General features: G+C 38.8%; 1 protein-coding gene across 4 annotated transcripts in view; it reads right to left on the reverse strand.

The window, feature by feature from the left end:
• Positions 1–21,406, reverse strand: part of LOC130924416 (solute carrier family 4 member 11-like) — a 47,095-nt gene that overhangs the window by 18,963 nt on the left and 6,726 nt on the right. The window contains exons 1-8 of one of the 4 annotated variants that reach the window (XM_057850971.1): positions 16,163–16,372; positions 7,841–7,891; positions 6,616–6,711; positions 5,779–5,822; positions 4,967–5,186; positions 4,806–4,887; positions 795–918; positions 491–700 (exon numbers count right to left, since the gene is read on the reverse strand). In XM_057850971.1, the coding sequence (XP_057706954.1) occupies positions 491–700; positions 795–918; positions 4,806–4,887; positions 4,967–5,186; positions 5,779–5,822; positions 6,616–6,711; positions 7,841–7,891; positions 16,163–16,199 (864 nt within the window). In that variant the 5' untranslated portion in view covers positions 16,200–16,372. Of the gene's footprint in view, positions 1–490; positions 701–794; positions 919–4,805; positions 4,888–4,966; positions 5,187–5,778; positions 5,823–6,615; positions 6,715–7,840; positions 7,892–16,162; positions 16,373–21,406 lie in introns of those variants that run through there. The other 3 variants (XM_057850970.1, XM_057850969.1, XM_057850968.1) reach the window with 3 other exon arrangements.

The raw sequence follows: 21,406 nt of genomic DNA on the forward strand, positions 1-21,406 counted from the left end.
GACGGACTTGGCAGCCTTTACTCAAGCCCATCTGCCTCTGTTTTCCAGGCCTGAATAGTCAATTTTGGAATCATGATAATCACATCATTTAGCACTTCGTTTTCATGACATGCCTGATTAAAGCACTAAAGACGAAATGTTATTTTGAACATGCTTCTTCTTTACACAAGGGGTTCTCAAACATTTGCCTATGGACCCCTTGCATTTGGGGGGGCCTTAAGAGTAAAGGAAAACTAGTCAACTGCCTAGGGCTTTGACCTGAAGGGGGCTGTGAGGGACAACTGATATTGGCTTATCAATGACAGTGGACCTGGTTTAGATACTGTAATATAAAGTGTCTGGAATCCTATATATGTCCCTTTACAAGTTGTTGGTGGGGACTGGTTTGCAGGAGGGACATGGCCTGATATTCAGAGATCATATCAGTCTGAGAACCACCGGTAAAGAATTGGTCGCTAAAAGTATATATTCGCTTTAGTATTTCCCTTACCTTAAGGTCTTTGCCTCTCCTGGGGTCAGAGTTATCCACTCGGTCTACTTCCGCCTTCTCTTTGACCGCAGAGAGCTGCTGCCGCTGGCATACAAGCTCATGTTTGAACTCCTCCTTGGTCTTAGGTTCCAGAAGCTTCTGTCTGAAGGAAATATCTGAGAACATGGTGGCAAATGTTCGGCCCACTTCAATGGCCGATTTGGTACTTTTCTGTGAAAGACATAACATGGGACTGTAGATTATTTGCTACACACACCAGGTGATCGGTCATAGTTGTTGGGAATCACTAGTGTAGTATATTTACCGTCCTGGGTGGGGCGAGTATGAGGATGATGTAGCGTGCCTCGCAGCAGTTGGCTCCCCAGTTCTGTGGCCTCTCTAGACGTGCAATGCAAACGTGGACTCTCAGCAGGTTACTCACATTGCATCTAAACAATAATGACAGTAGGCGATTATTTTTTGTACCTTACAGTATCAAGTGAATGACAAAAAATAGCAAAGATATTAAAAAGTCCAAATTATTTACTTCAGTCAGCCATATACCATTACATACATGGTTATCATGTAAACATAGGCACTCAGTGCCAGTCGCGCGGGAAGTGGGGTGCTGAGGGTGACGCAGCACCCACTGGTGGTGGGGAGAAAAAAGTGTTTTGGTAGATTTTTTTTGTTTGTTAAAAAAATCAATAAATAAAACATTGAAACAATAGTTTATTTAACTTTCGGGATTAAATATATATTTTGAAAAAGTTTTACATTTTTTTGCTTGCTACCAGATCACGTTGGTTAAGGTGCTATTGGGATGGAATTGTTAACGTGGTGCAAAAATGAATTAGCGACGTTTTACTAAAAAAAAAAAAAAAAAAAAAAAAAAAAAAAAAAAAAAAGCAACATTTTCTAAAATTCAATTAAAATGAACATGATTATGATATAATGAGTTTATATTAGTGCCCAGCGAGGAAAAGTTAGCTGCAAACCGTGGAGAACGTCAAATAGCTCGCACTGTAGCCATATTATTATATTATTTTATCATTTTTGTTGCTGCTGTTGAGCTGCTGCCGTGCAGAATGCTGTTGGATATTCGTGTGAAATTTATTTGAGTGTTGCGAAAAGTGGGTGTTAAACCAATGCTTATTGGACCTGTTAGTTTTCAAATGTTGTGTGTGTGTCAGTGTGCCGTCCAGCTGCGGGGATTTGCATTACAATACACTGGCACTTTTATTTCCCAAAACAAAACTCCAACACACACTTTAGGGGAAATACAGTGCTGGCCAAAAGTATTGGCACCCCTGCAATTCTGTCAGACAATGCTCAATTTCTCCCAGAAAATGATTGCAATTACAAATGCTTTGATAGTAATATCTTCAAAAGAGAATGGGAAAAAAAATAATCTTTATCATTTTACACAAAACTAAAAAAAATGGGCCGGACAAAAGTATTGGCAACCTTTGAAAAATCATGTGATGCTGCTTCTGTAATTTTTGTAATTAACAGCACCTGTTACTTACCTGTGTCACATAACAGGTGGAGGCAATAACTAAATCACACTTAAATCACGGCCAGTTAAAATGGATTAAAGATGACTCAACCTCTGTCCTTGTGTGTACCACATTGAGCATGGAGAAAAGAAAGAAGACCAAAGAAAAGTCTGAGGACTTGAGAAGCAAACTTGTGAGGAAGCATGGGCATTCTTAAGGCTACAAGTCCATCTCCAAGTACCTGAACCTGAACGTGTGCAGTGTCATCAATAAGTGTATGGCACTGTGGCCAACCTCCCTAAAATTGACGAGAGATTTCAAGGAAAGATTGTGTGGATAGTGGATCAGAACCTTGACTAACATCCAAACAAGTTCAACCTGTCCTGCATTCTGAGGGTACAATAGTTTAAACCCGTACGATCTGTCGGCATCTAAATGAAAAGGGACTCTATGGTAGGATACCTTGGAAGACCCCACTTCTGACCCATAGAAATATAAAAGCCAGGCTGGAGTTTGCCAAAACTTACCTGAGAATGCCAAAAATGTTTTGGAAGAATGTTTTCTGGTCAGATGAGACAAAGTTAGAGCTTTTTGGGAAAAGGCATCAACATAGAGTTTAAAGGGAAAAAACGAGGCATTCAAAGAAAAGAACACGGTCCCCACGGTCAAAACTGCCTCTGGCACTGGACTGCTTGACCGTGTGCATGGCGTAATGAAGTCTGAAGACTACCAACAAATTTTGCAGCATAATGTAGGCCAGTATGAGAAAGCTGGGTCTCCCTCAGAGGTCATGGGTCTTCCAGCAGGACAAAGACCAAAAATCACTAGAAAATGGTTTGAGAGAAAGCACTGGAGACTTCTAAAGTGGCCAGCAATGAGTCCAGACCTGAATCCTATAGAACGCCTGTGGAGAGATCTGAAAATTGCAGTATGGAGAAGGCACCCTTCACATCTCAGAGACCTGGAGCAGTTGGCCGAAGAAGAATGATCTAAAATTCCAGCGGAGCATTGTAAGAATCTCAAAAATGGATACTGGAAGCGGTCATTCGCAGTTATTTTGTCTAAAGGTTGTGGTTCCTAGTATTAGGCTGAGGGTGCCAATACTTTTGTCCGGCTCATTTTTGTGTAAAATGATAATGATTTAATTTTTTTCCCATTCTCTTTTGTTTTTTTCATTCCAAACAAAATAAATGAAGATATTACTAGCAAAGCATTTGTAATTGCAGTCATTTTCTGGAAGAAATTGAGCATTAACTGACAGAAGCGCAGGGGTGCCAATATTTTTGGCCAGCACTGTAGAAATCTGTCTTTGTAGTAGCTTAGTAGTAGTATATAAACTATGCCGCATGTGTGTGTACTGCAATTGTGCACGCCTAGTATGGAGAAAATGGGCGAGCATGACAAATTTGGAATGGAACGGCTGTTTTTGGATGGGAAACAAAAATAAGCAGCAAAATAAGATCCTGAGCACCCCTTGCTGTGTGTGACGTTCAGCGCCTTCTATGCGCAACACAATTTTATCCATCCATTATCTTCCGCTTATTCCGGGGTCGGGTCGCGGGGGCAGCAGCTTCAGCAGGGAAGCCCAGACTTCCCTCTCCCCAGCAGCCACTTCAGCCAGCTCCTCCGGCGGGATTCCAAGGCGTTCCCAGGCCAGCCGAGCGACATAGTCTCTCCAGCGTGTCCTGGGTCGACCCCGGGGCCTCCCGCCGGTGGGACATGCCCGGAACACCTCTCCAGGGAGGCGTCCAGGAGGCATTCGAACCAGATGCCCGAGCCACCTCAACTGGCTCCTCTCAATGCGGCGGAGTAGCGGCTCGACACCAAGCCCCTCCCGGATGACCGAGCTTCTCACCCTATCTCCAAGGGAGAGCCCGGACACCCTGCGGAGGAAACTCATTTCGGCCGCTTGTATCCGGGATCTTGTTCTTTCGGTCACGACCCACAGCTCGTGACCATAGGTGAGGGTAGGAACGTAGATCGACCGGCAAATCGAGAGCTTCGCCCTATGGCTCAGCTCCTTCTTCACCACAATTTTATGTTAATTCTAATAAATTCGATGTGAATATGATACTCTAAATTCCAGGTGTACAGACCATATTCTCGAACTGTGATACTTTCTTGTAAAGCGCATTATGATATGTTTCATTATAAAACAGTTATCATTGTACATTGGAGGTAAACAGACATCAAATATGCTCTAAAAGTTTTAATACTGTTTGATAAAAGTACTGTGATATACTGCCTGCTCTAGTGAGCAAATGAATTTGGAAGCCTCTGAATAAACTGCAGAGCTGACTTACCACACACGAAGGAGTCATGCTATATCACCTTTGACTATAATGCTGCATTCGGGCCTTTTCAGAGCACCACCACAAGTTATTGGTGCTGGACTCAGCCAGAGTAGTTTTTGGGGTGTATTGTACCAAGTTTTAAACAAGTTTACAGGTAGCTTGCGGTAAAAATAAAATGGGTTTTTATGCAGTTGCTGTGATTCCTTTTTTTTTAACTTTCATACTGTGATATTCGCTTACTTCTTCCACCAACCCCTTCCAGTTCCTTTTAATCCAATTTTATTTTATGCTTCTGGTGCTCTTCCAAACTATGAACAATACCTAAAGTGCATAACCTTCCTTTATGTATTGTGCTGTACACCACATTTGCACCTGTTGCTGACTGCATGCATAATCTCTTAAGAAATCCTAGTAAATATGCCCTATTGCGTTTATTATAGCTTAATGATAATTTTGCAGCGGAACACCTTTTGTGTAGACCATAAAGCACACATTGAAAGAAACAGTTAATGCTATAAGACAATATTTCAGACTCGAACTCACAGAATGCAAAGCCACGACTGTTGGTAATGAATGCCGGTGGTTGTCACAGTCACTCCTTGAAGGGTTTCTGACAGCAGGTGAACTGGTGGTATACAAACAAAACGTGTCAAAAATGGTACAATTCCAAATAACTCGTCTCATTTCATACTTCAGGTTCTCACCGTCCATCTCCTTCCCTCCTCCATCTGTGAACAGCGAGTCTATGACCTGGTTCACATCATAGCCAGCGTGGCCATCCTCCACCATGCTGTTCAGCATCTGCCTCAAGACGCCATCCAGAGTGGACGCTCCCTCGTCCAGAAGGATTCTTGCCTGCGCTAGGAATGCATCCACGTCTCTGTAGGCACGGACCTCCTCACAAAAGTCCATCGGCTTCACATACTACGAGAGGGATCGGAGGGACTCAAATCACATGACTAAACAGTTTCGGAACTTGGAACGTGGTTGGCGAAGGTGTTTGGCGAAAGCTTAGTAAAGACTGGACTTCATGTTGACTTAGTATTCATGAAAACGTATTTAAACTTTTGTCACATTTGCCTCTTTATGTTTGAAAGTCTTCATTTTTTAAGGTCTGTTTTTGAAAGAAAAAGTTTTTATGTCGTGCGTAACTGTGGAAATGTGGTAACCCACAAGTGTGCTATGATGCGAAATGCACTTGCCACCTCATGAAGCAAGTATCACAGAGGGAGCTCTGAAGATTATGAAATTTATATTCAAGCATCATGTTTTTGACGAAAGGAACAAGCAAGGGGAAGCACCTCTACATGATGGCATGCCAGAGAAGGCGGGGAAAATGTTAAGATTCCAGGAAGGATTACTTTGGAGGATAAACTTGAATTTTAAATTCATCTCTTGTGACAGCAGTCCTAGAACTTTTCTGAACATTTTCCAGTTTAATTTACTTGTGCTTTTAAACTCATCGTGGCCCTTTTGTAATATGTTATGCGGTGATGGCGAGGGGGTTGGTTATTACCTTTCTTATTGTATTTAAAAGGCCGACACCTGGAGCTTCTGCTTCTGGGATAATAGAAAAAGCACAACACAATATTACATAACACATAACCACTTAATCTGAAACCTTGCTTGAAATTTAAACTTCCAAAATCCTTTTTCATACATTTTGGAACAGGAACACAACATAAGAGTGCAGAACTTGCAAAAATAAAATTGAAATCCAGTCAATTATTTTATGGCAGCTCCTTTGCATATTCATTTTACATATACAAACACAGACCATTAAATGTTGTACATTAGAGTCGAAAAGACCTTATGGTCTAGATATTGTAAATTAGACACGCACGGTCCGTTAAATATAGTCTGAGTATTGTATATTAGAGGTACACACACTGTTAAATATTGCAGGTGTTCCCAGGCCATATAGTCTAATATAGGATATTGGCAGTGCATGGGGCATTGGTCATTCACAGTGATTGATGTCCAATCCATTTTGACTGAGATGGCTGGCAGTAATTCTTTCAGCCCTCCACTTAAAAATGGATTGGACATCTATCACCATCAATGGCAGACAATGAGTAAAATTTCATCTAAACAACCAGACCATTCCCTTTGTCAGAATTAAGTTGCACTTCTGGTTTTATGGCTCTCATCACACATTGTGTTTGACATCACTGCCTCAGTACTGTGGCATCAGCATCTCAAAAAGTCAAAGCTTAACAGAGGTGTGTACATATGTAATCCGTGAGATGTTGAGCCATACACATTTTAGAACATAATTTGTATCTTGGAATTTCTTTAATAATACTGCACAAAAAATCAATGCGACTATTTCGCCACCACATACCGCACTCACCTGATATGTTGATTTGACTGTCATTGTCATAGGCAGCGTCCTTGTATTGGATGGTTGCGTTATTCCCATAACTCTCTTGTTCTCCTTCCCGCAGCTCTGCTGATACATCAAGTTGTTGGGCTACTTTTAAGTTGATATAGCACAACAATAAATAATTTACACAAAGAAACTGATATTTATTTAATTAGTTGGCCTTCTGTGAAAGAATCAGTTCCTTTATGTTGGGCTTCAGGTTAGGTTATATAAGGGAAAATGAGTGTGCCTACAGTTTGCCAAACTTTGTTTTAAACCTTGGCATCTTGTCAACAATACCAATGTTACTGTGCCCTATTACTGTAGACATCTTCACACTGTTAGTACCAGTGCTGCAACGATTAATCGATTAACTTGAGTATTCGTTTAGAAAAAAATATTCAAATTAAATTCTGTTGCTTCGAATATTCGTTTAATTAAAGTGTCGTTCTAGTGGTCTATTTTGACAGTGTTTGCATTTCGTTTTATTGATTAAGCGGGATACACTGCCCTCTGGTCTGCCTCATTTCACATGGCTGAATCCAACTGCTCCCTGTTAAGACCAACGTAAGCTAAGTTTTTGTTCGAACTCATGTTTTTTAATGCATTCGTAAATTAGTTTATATATATATATATATATATATATATATATATATATATATATATATATATATATATATATATATATATATATATATATATATATATATATATATATATATATATATATATATATATATAGAGCCGTTTTTTGTGGGAATATGTGTCTGAACCATTTGTCAAGAACATTGTAAAAAAAAGTTAGCATTTTATAGCATTTAAGCTAGCAGACTTTTGCTATGTAAGTTAGCCAATTGTTCTTTTTTAGTACATAGATCCTCTTTATTTTTTTTTTGTTTTTTTATACCGTTTGAGGCTCAGCTCAGGTATTTTAATGTTCCATGTTCCTTATCCGGTTACTCGATTATTCGAACTAACTAGTTCATCGATTAATCGACTACTAAAATAATCGATAGATGCAGCCCTAGATAGAACTATTATGTAGTGGAATATAAAATGTCACAAAGGTCCATTTTTTTTTTTAATATTTGATATCTATGAGGATCACTTGGAACAATGTGTTCTAAGCAATTGTTTGTGGATCAGACACAGATAACAAGAGGGCAACGCGGAATTTAAAGAAATCAGAATAAATTTATAGAAAAATACAAACCCATTTCCTGGAATACATATCCATTCTTGGAGCTTCCGGTGTGTGGGGCCTCTGCAGAACATAAAAAATATCGATGTAATGTAAACCATTATTTATTGAGAACTGTGGTTTTTATTGTCTGACTAAACAAATAAATTACTGAACCAAAAATTGCTCAACATCATCATATTTCTTTATGAAGTAAGATTATAATAAACTTCCTCTTAAATATTGTCACTTGAAGTGTGCGTGGGTTTTTGTTTGTATTTCTATCCTAAAACTGCTCTGAATGAAGTCATGTAATCCTCACCCATGGGAAAATGCCACTTTGATAAGTTTATCACGCGTGATAATAACATACAATATACATGTCATTCATATATAAGTTTATAAACAGTATATACGAGCTTCCAACTTTCCACCCATTTATTGTCTATACCTCAGTTTAGTTAACCAGCTTTGTAGTTCACACGTAATACACTGGAGGTCACTAATGTCTCTGTGGCGAATGTGACAGGACTTCATTAGGTACATCTGCCCAGAGCCACCTGCCCAAATTATACCTTCCAAAAGTACTAGAAAGGCTGGATCAAGTCCTATATTTCCATATATTTTTTTCCGGCTTATTGATGAATACAAAACAAAAGACGAGGAGGAAGACTCCATCTTTTATTTATTGGTATTGAGTTAACATATACTTTAAAAACACAGTACAGGGCACCTTCTGTTTGGAAACGTCCACTTTTCAAAGAAGCAAAATTATTGGGACACTCAACTGATGCCTGTTTATAATTGCTAAGCCGTTTCCTTGTAGATTGATTGACTAAACATTAGATGTAGTAGTGTTTATTTTTTGCTTTAAATTTCATGTGTAAATGAAGGAAAGGCAGAGATGATCACTTTTGGCCCAGAAAATAATGGTAAAATATAGTTCACACCGGCTCAATGTCATTACGGTACAACTCAAGCCAGAAATCTGTAATTTCAGACTCAGATAGCAGCTTCAACAGCCATCCAAAGTTCATCAATAATTCTGCCTATTGTCACAAGCCAGAATTACGGGGCTTCTGTCTAAATAAGACATGAGAAAAACCAACTCTGTATTAATTTTTAATAGATCAGATTATTGCAATGGCAGATTTACAGGTTGTTAAAAAAATCAACTGCCCTTACCGTTTTGCCATGTATAAATTGTCCTGTTATTGTTTTTAACTGTGTCTCACTGATTTTAATATGACTTTCATATACAGAGGTACGAAAAAGTATCTGAACCTTTTGGAATTTCTCATATTTCTGTGTAAAATCACTATCAAATATGATCGGATCTTTGTCAAAATCACACAGATGAAAATACAGTGTCTGCTTTAACTAAAACCACCCAAACATTTATAGGTTTTCACATTTTAATGAGGATAGCATGCAAACAATGACAGAAGGGGGGCGGGGGGGGTAAGTAAGTGAACTCTGCCTAAGGAGACCTAAAGAGCAATTTAAACCAATTTTTGCCAAACAATTTAAGTCAGGTGTGCGCCCAATCACTGATGAGTGGTTTAAAGCTGCTCTGTCCACCATAAAACACACACCTGCTAAGAAATGTCTTGATGAGAAGTATTGTCTGATGTCCATCATGGCTCAGTCAAAAGAGCTGCCTGAAGAAGATCTGCGGTCAAGGATTGTTGATTTGTATAAAGATAGGAAAGGATACAAAACAATCTCTAAAGGTCTGAATGTTCATCAATCGACCGTCAGAGAAGTTGTGTACAAATGGAGAGAGTTTGGCACTGTTGCTTCTCTCCCAAGGCGTGGCTGTCCACCAAAGGTGATCCCAAGAGTTCAGTGCAAAATACTCAGAAATGTAAAAAAGGACCCTAGAGTGTCAGCTCAAGACTTACAGAAATAACTTGAACAGTCGAATATCTATGTGCACACATCAACTATATGTAAAACTATGGCTAAGAATGCTGTTTATGGGAAGACTAAATGGAGGAAGCCACTGCTGTCTAAAAAAACATTGTTGCTTGTTTAATGTTCGCAAAAAGGCACTTGGACACTCCACAGAGGTTTTGGCGAAATATTTTGTGGACTTATGAAACCAAAGTTGAATTGTTTGGGAGTAACACACAACGTAATGTGTGGAGAAACAATGGAACAGCTCACCAACATCAACATCTCATCCCCACCGTGAAGCATGGTGGACGGAGCATGTTGACTTAGGGCTGGTTTTGCTGCCTCGGGGCCTGAACAACTTGAGATCATTGATGGAAGAATGAATTCAAAAGTTTATCAGGATATTTTGCTGGAAAACCTGAGGTTGTCTGTCAGACAGATGAAGCTAAAAAGAGGATGGATGCTGCAACAAGACAATGATCCAAAGACAACTTGAGATCATTGATGGAAGAATTAATTCAAAAGTTTATCAGGATATTTTGCTGGAAAACCTGAGGTTGTCTGTCAGACAGATGAAGCTAAAAAGAGGATGGATGCTGCAACAAGACAATGATCCAAAAGACAGAAGAAAATCAACTTCAGAATTGTTTCAGAAGAACAAAATACACGTTGTGGAGTGGCCAAGTCCAGACTTGAACCCCATTGAGATGCTGAGGCATGACTTAAAGACAGTGATTCATGAAAACATCCCAGGAATCCGACTGAAATACAGCAATTTTGTCGAGAAGAATGGGCCAGGATTAGTCCTGATCGATGTGCCAGACTGATCTGCAGCTACAGGAAGCATCCGGCTGAAGTTATTGCTGCCAAAGGTGGGGCCAAATATTATACAGTGCTGCTCGAAAGTTTGTGAACCCCACAGCGATGGTCAGATTTTTTGTAAAAAAAAACTAAAATAACCTTATTAAATGTTAAGTTATACCCAAATCCACAATACTGACATTCCAAATAATGGACTGAAACAAAAGAAATAGTTATATTGTCATTCTTTATTTAACAAAAGTGGTTGATTTAAGAAAAACTCAGATATCATGTGTGCAAAAGTATGTGAACCCCTTCAGTTAATAGGATATTGCGCCTCCTTTTGCAGAGATTACCTCAACCAAACGGTTTCTGTAGTGACTAATCAGCCTCTCACATCTACTTTGGGGGATTTTTGCCCATTCTTCCTTGCAGAACGCAGTCAGTTGAGAGAGGTTTGATGGGCGTCTGGCATGAACTGCTCGCTTCAGGTCCCGCCACAGCATTTCAATGGGATTTAGGTCAGGACTTTGACTGGGCCAGTCCAGAACACAAATCTTCTTCTTTTTCAGCCATTCCTTGGTTGTATTGCTGGAATGCTTTGGATCATTATCATGTTGCATGATCCACCTTCTGCCAAGCTTTAACTTCAAAACAGATGGCGTCAGGTTATGTTCTAGGATTTGACAATATTCCTCAGAATTCATGATTCCCTGGACTATGTGGAGTTGTCCAGGTCCTGAGGATGAAAAGCAAGCCCAGATCTTGACATTCCCACCTCCATGCTTCACTGTTGGGAGAAGGTTCTTTTGGTGGTATGCAGTGTTGACTTTTCGCCAGACATGGCGGTTTTGGTTGTGACCAAACAGTTCAATTTTGCACCTACATCAGTTGATGAAAACTCTTTTTAATTTAGTCTCGACAACACAACTGTTAAAAAAAAACAAAAAAAAACTACTGAATTGATTGATTAGGAAATCAGGTTGAAATAATAGAAAATTCCAAAATGTTGAGGGGGTTCACAAACTTTTGAGCAGCACTGTATGTGATGGTACACTTACTTATGTTTCCCCCTTCTGTCATTGTTTGCACACTATCCCCATTAAAATATAAAAAGCTATAAATGTTTGGGTGGTTTTAGTTAAAGCGGACACTGTTTTTTCATCTGTGTGTTATGAAATGTGAGAAATTCCAAAAGGTTCAGATACTTTTTCATACCCCTGTATTCTTTTACTTGTGTTTTTCAGAGGATGCAGAGGACAGGGTTCGATAGAGTCAACTGATTCGCTGTGGTGACCCCTGAAGGAAAAAGGAAAAGAATAATAAGATTTCTACTTCTTGATTGATTGTTTTTGTTCTAATTGTTTCTTGCCGATTTTAATGTGTGTACAGGGGTGGGTGTACATGTGTTTAGCACATTGCATGTGTTGAATTTTGCTATACAAATAAATTTGCTTTGCCTTGCCCGTGAAGACTACATATGCTGTTAAGCAAACATGAAGATCAGAGCGCTGTCTCCGGGAGAAAAGCAAACAATTTTTAAACAGATAGAAGACGGAAAATCGATCAGTGCTATTAGCTCTTTCGCACAAACATTGGTTTGTACATTACAACACTTCTGAATGTCCTTAGAATTTTTTTTTTTTTTTTAAACTACCGGTGGATTTAACACCAAACAATGAACAGGTTGACCAAGGATATCAACAGCAATTTATGAAAAAAAAATTTTGAGAGCTGTGAAGAAACATTCAAAGACAACAATCAGAGACTTAGCATCCAGAGGGCAGGGATGAATGTGTCACATCCATTATTCGAAGAATATTAAGAGAGAAAGATGTACCAGCTATACCACAAAATGCAAGTCATTTGTCATCAAAAAGAAAGGTTTAGCCAGATTAGATTTAACAAGGAAGTATACAGATCTACAAATGTTTTGGAACAAAGTTTTCTTGACTGATTAGACCCAAGATTACCCTCTCCCAAAGTGATGTAACTCAAGGATGTGTTGGTTTGATAAGTGATGGGAAAATCAACCGTTCACATTGGATATCTATTAGGAAAGAAACATGTCTCTGCTCTACTCTGGTCTATACTCGGATATTTATTAGGCAAGAACCGTGTCTTTACTCTACTCTGGTCTATACTTTTTTCTTTTTCTTTTTTCTATGACAATGTTTTTTTTTTTTTTTTTTTAACGGTAAAGGCTCAGTTGTAGTCCTCACAGTCCGCCACTGTTTTTTAAACTGGGATTGCAATAAAGCCAGACAAGATGATGTGGAGGATAGCAATAGCATGCGTGAGAAGTTGAAAACACATTTTCCACTCTCCGTTACAATGAAAACCAGGGAACAGCTGTGCCCAGTGTTTTTATAAGCCGTTGTTTTGTTTCTATAAAGATGATCTGTTTGGCTCTGAAGTCTCCTGAGCCAGACTCGGTCTTTTAGCAGATTAGCACAGAACATTCTCAAGGACTCTTTCTCCTCTCACAAGAGATGCCAGGGGCGGGGGGCTCACAGCTCAGGCAGTAAGCTATTTGTACCGCACAGGTTGCCTGCTAGACCTTTTGAGTGTTATGCCGTGAAGGTAAAGGTTCTTGGCATGGGTATTCATATTTTTAGCTCATAGTTCACAAGGACAAACTACAAAAAATGCTTTTTAACTTAAGCATTGCAATGGTCCCTGCAATCTTGGACTGCAGGTTGTTTAGAGGGATTTATGGTCGATTGTTTGCTGAAAAAAGTCACATTTTCTCTTTGTAACACTAGGTTTATGGGCATATTTTGCTTGCTAATTGTGTGATATAGTGGTTAGTAAACATGCATTTAACGAAGAATAATAACTCGTAAAGAATAATAACTGCTTTGCGGCCAAGCATCTTTGATTGAACCCTGGCAGAAGCTGCCTCTGTTGAAATGAAGTAGGCCCGTGGAGGATCTGTAGCTAACTGTGATGCATCTGGTGTCGGCCACCACTGCTCGATGCACCGCTTGCCTCCCAGACTCCCCGCCGGTTCTCAGTCACACCCCGCTGCCTGCCGGCTGTTTTGCCGTGCATTATTAAATAAAACCCAAATAACATAAAACACAAACACCTGAGGGAAGATTTTTTGTGGGGGAAGACTGTAACTTGTAGGCATAACATGATGATGGCAAATTGTGAACAAAGTTGCAATTGCATCAATAGCCACTGACAGTGGCATAATATGATATAAGGCAACATACAGTGGGGCAAATAAGTCAAATAAGTTTAGTCAGCCACCAATTGTGCAGGTTCTCCTACTTGAAAAGATTAGAGAGGCCTGTAATTGTCAACATGGGTAAACCTCAACCATGAGAGACAGAATGTGGGGGAAAAAAACAGAAAATCACATTGTTTGATTTTTAAAGAATTTATTTCCAAATTAGAGTGGAAAATGAGTATTTGGTCACCTACAAACAAGCAAGATTTCTGGCTGTCAAAGAGGTCTAACTTCTTCTAACGAGGTCTAACGCGGTCTAACGAAGCTCCATTTGTTACCTGTCTTAATGGCACCTGTTTTATCTGATTATCGGTATAAAAGACACCTGTCCAAAATCTGAGTCAGTCACATTCCAAACTCCACTATGGCCAAGACCAAAGAGCTGTCGAAGGACACCTAGGGGGACCTAGTGAATGACCTACAGAGAACTTGGACCACAGTAACAAAGGCTACTATCAGTAACACAATGCGCCGCCAAGGACTCAAATCCTGCACTGGCAGACGTGTCCCCCTGCTGAAGCAAGTACACGTCCAGGCCCGTCTGCGGTTCGCTAGAGAGCATTTGGATGATCCAGAAGAGGACTGGGAGAATGTGTTATGGTCAGATGAAACCAAAATAGAACTTTTTGGTAGAAACACAGGTTCTCGTGTTTGAAGGAGAAAGAATACTCAATTGTATCCGAAGAACACCATACCCACAGTGAAGCATGGGGGTGAAAACATCATGCTTTGGGGCTGTTATTCTGCAAAGGGGCCAGGACGACTGATCTGTGTAAAGAAAAGAATGAATGGGGCGTACAAATCGAGAGATTTTAAGTGAAAATCTCCTTCCATCAGCAAGGGCATTGAAGATAAGACGTTGCTGGGTCTTTCAGCATGACAATGATCCCAAACACACAGCCAGGGCAACAAAGGAGTGGCTTCGCAAGAAGCATTTCAAGGTCCTGGAGTGGCCTGGCCAGTCTCCAGATCTCAACCCCATAGAAAATCTATGGAGGTAGTTAAAAGTCCGTGTTGCCCAACGGCAGCCCCAAAACATCACTCCTCTAGAGGAGATCTGTATGGAGGAATGGGCCAAAATACCAGTACCAGTGTTTGAAAAGCTTGTGAAGAGTTACAGAAAACGTTTGGCCTCCGTTACAACAAAGGGTACATAACAAAGTATTGATATGAACTTTTGGTACTGACCAAATACTTATTTTCCACCATGATTTACAAATAAATTCTTTAAAAATCAAACAATGTTATGTTGTGTTTTTTTTCCACATTCTGTCTCTCATGGTGTCAGGGTTACCCATGTTGACAATTACAGGCCTCTCTAATATTTTCAAGTGGGAGAACTTGCACAATTAGTGGTTGACTAAATACTTATTTGCCCCACTGTATGATGTTATAAACATTCTGCAATACATTAGCTAAGTGGTAACATGCAAGCAATGTAGAATGTTTTGACTGCAATCACCCCGTGACATTAAAACAAATCCTCAATAGATATACTGAGAGCTAACTGTGGTGAATGTTGTTTTCATCTTCATTGCTCTGCTACTATCAGGAAGAGGATGTCCTTGAGCAATTGGAAACACAGAGAAAAAAAGAGCCCTTGTAGTGTCTCTAAAAGCTAGTTGTACACATTTGTGCTTTGATTATGAAACTCCTGTTACTCAGCCGAATTTATCAGGGTCATGTTCAGTTTGAGATCACTCGGGCCAGCGATCGCAGCGTGAACTGTGTTTGCACTTGAAGTCCCAATGTACATGTTCACAAGTGAAATAAAGCAAATAGCAGGAAGGAAAGCCTTACAGCTCAGTCCACTTCAACAACTCAAAGTATTGCAATTTAAAACCACCTGATGTTTGCTCATCTGGCACAGTGGATGTAGCCAGTGGACCAACAATAATCTCAACCATAAATTCTATACGAAGACAGTAGAGTATATCTTTTGAAATCATGTTATAACAATGACTTCTGAAATGATACAACAACCAAAATGGAACAAAACATATCAGTTGGAATCAATAGCTTTGCCTGATTTAACATGTGACATTTTTCTTCTTCCTAATCTTCCTAATCCGTGACCTCAGTTTGCAGTTTAACCCGTTTGTTGCGTCCAAAATGGTTGAGGGAGAAAATCTTGCAGAAAACTCATTTGACTAAGCAAATTTATTTGGCTGCCTAACGTGAACATTTTTATTGCTTGTATGTAAATATTGACAAGTATGCTGCTTATTGTACCACATGAGCTCTAACAGGAAGAATGAATAAAACTAAGCAAAACAAAAGTCTTTTTTTTTTTTTTTTTTTTTTTTTAATAAATCAATCCATGCAGACAACGGAGGTCACCATTCAATGTGATAAAATGTTGCTCATGAGAAAATTTGGTACACACTAGCACAATTTATTATTATTTTTAAACTTACCGGTCGGCACAAAATGAAGAACTTTTTTGCCCTCCATGTTGTCCCTCTCCCCCTCCTACCTCTCCGTCCTGGAGTTCAGTTGAGATGCTCTCAAGAGGTCAACCCATCACTTTGCCCTCATTTAGCCAATTCTCTCTTTCATTCTCTCCCTCTCTCAGACACGCACACGCGTGGAGATCTTGAGACCTCCGCCAATAGCACATGGTTTTGAAAGAGGAAGTGGTTTGGTGACGTGTGGAAGCCTTTTCATTCTGCTGGGTCCTCCTGCCTTTTAACCGAATCATGTTACAAACAAGAATTACTGCATACCTGTCAACCCGAGGCCGTTGGCAATCTTACAAATGGTGTCATATGCCCTTGCAAATTAATGACTCATCTTACAATATAGCGTGCAATATGAAACAATAAAACTCAAGTTTTTAAAATAATATGAATTTATTGGTAATGTTTTCACATATAACTTGGTTCAATCAAAGAACAATCAATATCTACAGCTACATCATGATTACTAAAATTTAACAGTGACTTTTGTTATAATTGTATGTAGCACTTTTGGCAATTTCTATCATGTCTTTTGATAGCTGCACTTCATGGCACTGCAGCTCGCAATTCAGTTTGACTTGAAGGTAGTTCATTAGTGTCCAATTATAAATTGAAAAGGTCAATTAATAAAATTAACTTACCGATGCAATCTTTGAGTCAGGGAACATTTATTTTGCTAATTCTGAGAAGTGATCAGCAATAGCTGCAGGCAAATTGTGTTCGGCAACAAATTGGTAGAATAATCTCCGCTTTCGTCACTTTTCATTCTGCAGACTACATCTTTATGACGAGTGTTGTTAATCTTACTTTTAAAAAGTAATTAATTACAGTTACAAATTACTTTTCCCAAAAAGTAATTGAGTTAGTAACTCAGTTACCTGAATGTAAGAGTAATTAGTTACTTGGAAAAGTAACTGGTGTTACCTTTCATGTTTTTTTTTTAATTAAAAAAAACCAACAACAACAACAACAACATAATGCCCTTTGCTACTGTATGTTTGAAAGTCATTTAATGTTGTGAATCAACAGTTAAAGTTGTTAAAATTGCTCCCGTTTTTGCATTAGTTCCCTTCTGTCTACTTTTGATATGTGAAAGTTTTAAAACTGTTTCATCATTTAAAGATAGATTCAAATCAAAATTTTGCCGATTTAGGAGTATTTTAAATAAAAAGTTACTTAGGTTCGCTAGGAAGGTTCACTTCAACAGAGCCTTTCTGAGAGGTCTACTGCTTTATGGCAGTTGTTTACTAACGCGGCCGAGTCCGTCATTTCGCATCTAGTGCTGTATGTATATGATATCTAGTGTAGCATCAAGTGGGCGTAGATTGTAGGCTGTTGTGGTATAAACTGCCATGCTTTTATTTTGATATTTAACAGTGTGGTGACCCTTTATTGTTTGACATAATTCACCCACGGAAGTTGTGTGTACGTTTGGCCGAGCGCGTTACCGGCTACGTCACAGTCACGTGACAGATACTTAAGAGCCGTGCGAGCTCCGGCTGAGTTCAGAGTTCACGAGAGTTCACAGAGAGCAGCAGTGTTACTAGCGGCTGGACACAGCAACACGAGCTAACAAGACTCAACATTTCAACCGCTACAACAGGAAGTGCTGTACCGGATGTCGTGTGTGATATGCGTGTGCTTGACAAATAATGTCCGGCTGGTTGCTGAGTTGCTGGTCGTAAATAAAGCCAACGCTCTGTTCTAAACCGACTGTATTTAATAACCCATTATACGACAGCTGTCAACTACAGTCAGGAAATATTGGAGCCACCTAGACTAGCATCGCGTTTGCGACAGCGTCACAACACTCTTCCCTTCCCACTCCTGCTCTTCTTTCTCTGTGTCTCTGACTTTTCTCGCGTCATTCAACCAACGTAGTAACGCATAGTAACGCGCATTGTCTCGGTGCCGAAACGGTGACAAAATCCGAGCGGAGAAAAAAAGACGTAATGCACAAAAAACGTGCAGATTTTGAACGTACGGCGCACACTCTTAAAAATCAGTGCTCACTTGTACAAATTACGCCGAAACAGTACAACTTGACAGGTATGTTACTGCCACTACTCAGTCTATAACGTTGGGAAAACTTTCACAGCATCTAATCTCAGAAGTAACCTTTAAAATGATACTTAAAAAGATATAGAATTATCAGCTTTGATTGCACTTGGAAGTACGATAGTGGAAAAGCGCTATATAAGTATAACACGATTTACCATTTACCATTTACCATTTTTTGTGTTCTTAGTTTGAATTTCTGTGTGTCATACTAGGCTTTTTATTTTAGTACACTTCAGTCACTCTTTCAGTGTAAAGCAGTGATATTCTGTGCCACCACAAGAAGAAAATTATTGTTTCAATTATTGTTTGAATGTTCTAATCAAAACTGAGCATTAGATCATTGTGTCTAATGGGTGTGAGGTGTACATAGATTAAATTAGAAAATCATTCTAAAAGAAAAGTTAGTTAGGATTAATGATGCCACTCACAAAATCATGCTACAAACAGGAGCCTCAAACTCATCTCTTAAATTCATTGAGTCAACTATTGAAAACACCCCATACTGAATACAGACAAAAATTTGCAGGAGTAAATGATAAAAGCCTCTAGATGGCAGCACAGATCTTGAAAGGCAACGCAAGATCATGGAACAGACTTGATTACATTATGTGGTTGGGAATTTTTGGGGATTAGTATACAGTTTTAAATTATTCCATAGGTGACATTTCCTACCAAACAAATTCAAATTTCATTGTGGTCCTCCACGGAATAATTGAGGTGGTAATTTTTTGCAAGCCAGTTATATGTAATCTTTGAACAAAGCACTAGCTGACTGACATTTTTAACCATTAAATCCTCACTGTCTACGATCCTGTGCTGAATTGCATCTTGATTGATTCATACTTTTTATACACACTTCAGTAAAACACACCTGAGAATCTTGACATTACTAACTCTTGGACACTGCTTGGCGATAGGAAGGCAAATGCCAAAAGCCAAAGTCTATGAAGCGTTTAACCGATTTTTATTTATTTAAATTACAGCTCAGTCGCTTTCTCTGGTGTCCCTATGGTGCATTTTTTTGTGAGGAGGGGCTCATTGGTCAAAACCATTCATCCACTGCTGCCCCAGTTATTCACTTCATATATCATCTGATGTTTGGTTCACAGACAGAAACTAAAATGTTCTCTTATAGGAGTTGAATCTGTTTAAAAGCAATCACAACTCACCTGGAAGTGGTGCAATTCTACAAAGACATATTAGGGCTAAACTTGAAAAGAAATTCACAACAAGATTACAGTTTTGTAGTTATAGAATGAAAAAAAAAGTACGTTTTCAAGATTAAAAGTCATTTTTGACAGTAACTCAATATTTAACTTTGGGATGTGACAGAACAGCCGTTAAGAATAGCAATGATGACACTCACTATACTTCAGTGTATCTTCAACAAAATACAGGTAGTCCCCGGGTTATGAACGAGTTCCGTTCCTACGCTGGCAACGTAACCCAAATTTCCACGTAAATTAGAATTAACCTTTTAAATACCCTTAAATCCCCCTTAATCTCAAAATAACTATCCAAAAACATGTATTATACGTCATATTAATAAAAAAATAAAGTAAAAATAAGATACTGTGAGGTAAGTTAAATGCCGTTATATTCAATGACTATTCTGCCTTTACTCGCGGCTGAGTCGCCTTGCCGTGAGAAAAGGGTGCTGTAGAAAGAGTAGGGAAGCGAAAGAGGGAGGATATCATGGCTGCCCAGGTCGCCAGAGTCACTTCTCTCAACGTGAGCCTGCCATCTGAACTCAAAACGGCTGATCGGGGCAGAAGCAGCAGCAGCAGCAGCATGAGAACAAAGAAGCGGCAGCTCTCCCGGCTGAAAGGAACTTCAGGAGCTGGAGGAGGAGGGGATCTTTACATGAAGTACAGCAACAGGAACTCAGTACCCTATTTGTACCAGTATCAACAGCAAGTTTTTTGGATATTGGACAAATGAACACACAAACACAAAGTAAGAAACAAGCTACCTTATCAACCAGTATTGTCAATTAAATGACATCGTCAAATGATTGTATATAAGGAATTTGAATTCATCATTCAATGCCAGATAGCAAGATGGAGTCACTAATTATGTGGCTCAAATGACTGCATGATGACCGTGTTAATTTAAAATTTGTTTAATGACTTACTCCTTAAAATGTTAAATAAATAAAATAAAAAAGAACTTTTTATTTATTTTTTCTTAGCACCATAATCATAAAAAAGTATTAGCAATTGACAAGCAATCACCAGTCAAAATGTGCTTATATGATGTTTCTCAAATAAAATAACCAGATCCTGAACTCCTCCGCAATGCATGCACATAATACAGGTTAATTATAATGAGGTTAGGTGCATAGCACTCAGGTGAGGAAAATACAACTCAATGTAACATTCGGGTAATCAACTTGATGCCTGTGGGAGTCTAAAAATGACTCATACTCTGATTTCATAGCAATGTTGCACAAGTGATCATTTCATATACGTAACCAACGGCATAGAACTATAGAAATAAAGAGTATCAGGGTCTTTTGAAAAAGAATCAAGATCTTTAGGAAAAATAACGTATTTTATTAGTATTTTTTAAGTCGTTATTTTTCAAATTAGTGCCTCTATTCCTTCATACACATTACCTTAAATTTCCTGAAATGTTGTGCCTCAATTAAAATTGGTAGCCACAACATAAAACCACATATAATCTTAAAAAAAAAAAGAATAAAGGTCTAAAAAGTATTTCATACATGATGCCAGAACCTGTCACTAATGTTATCCAGTAAACTATCGTATTGGCCCGAATATAAGACGCCCCTGATTATAAGACAAACCCCTCTTTTTCAAGACTCAAGTTTGAAAAAAGACTTTTTGAACACCAAATTAATTTTTATACAGAAAATAATTACAGTACATCTGAAACAATGGATTAGAACAATATATTTGAGAGAAAAAGCATGTTATATTGCCTCATTCAAATCTTAATATCTGAACATTTAAATATGTAAACTGAAGTGCAATCACATTCGTAAATGAATGGCTTCTGGTTTTTGAAATGTAAATAAACCAATCTATTGTGATAAAACAACAAAATTGCAATAACTGCATTAACCATCAAAGTGAAGTCTAACTGTAACTGTAGACTTGAAACAAATCTGAATAAGGA

The sequence above is a fragment of the Corythoichthys intestinalis genome, chromosome 11, assembly GCF_030265065.1.
Source record: "Corythoichthys intestinalis isolate RoL2023-P3 chromosome 11, ASM3026506v1, whole genome shotgun sequence".
In the NCBI taxonomy this organism is placed as follows: Eukaryota; Metazoa; Chordata; class Actinopteri; order Syngnathiformes; family Syngnathidae; genus Corythoichthys; species Corythoichthys intestinalis.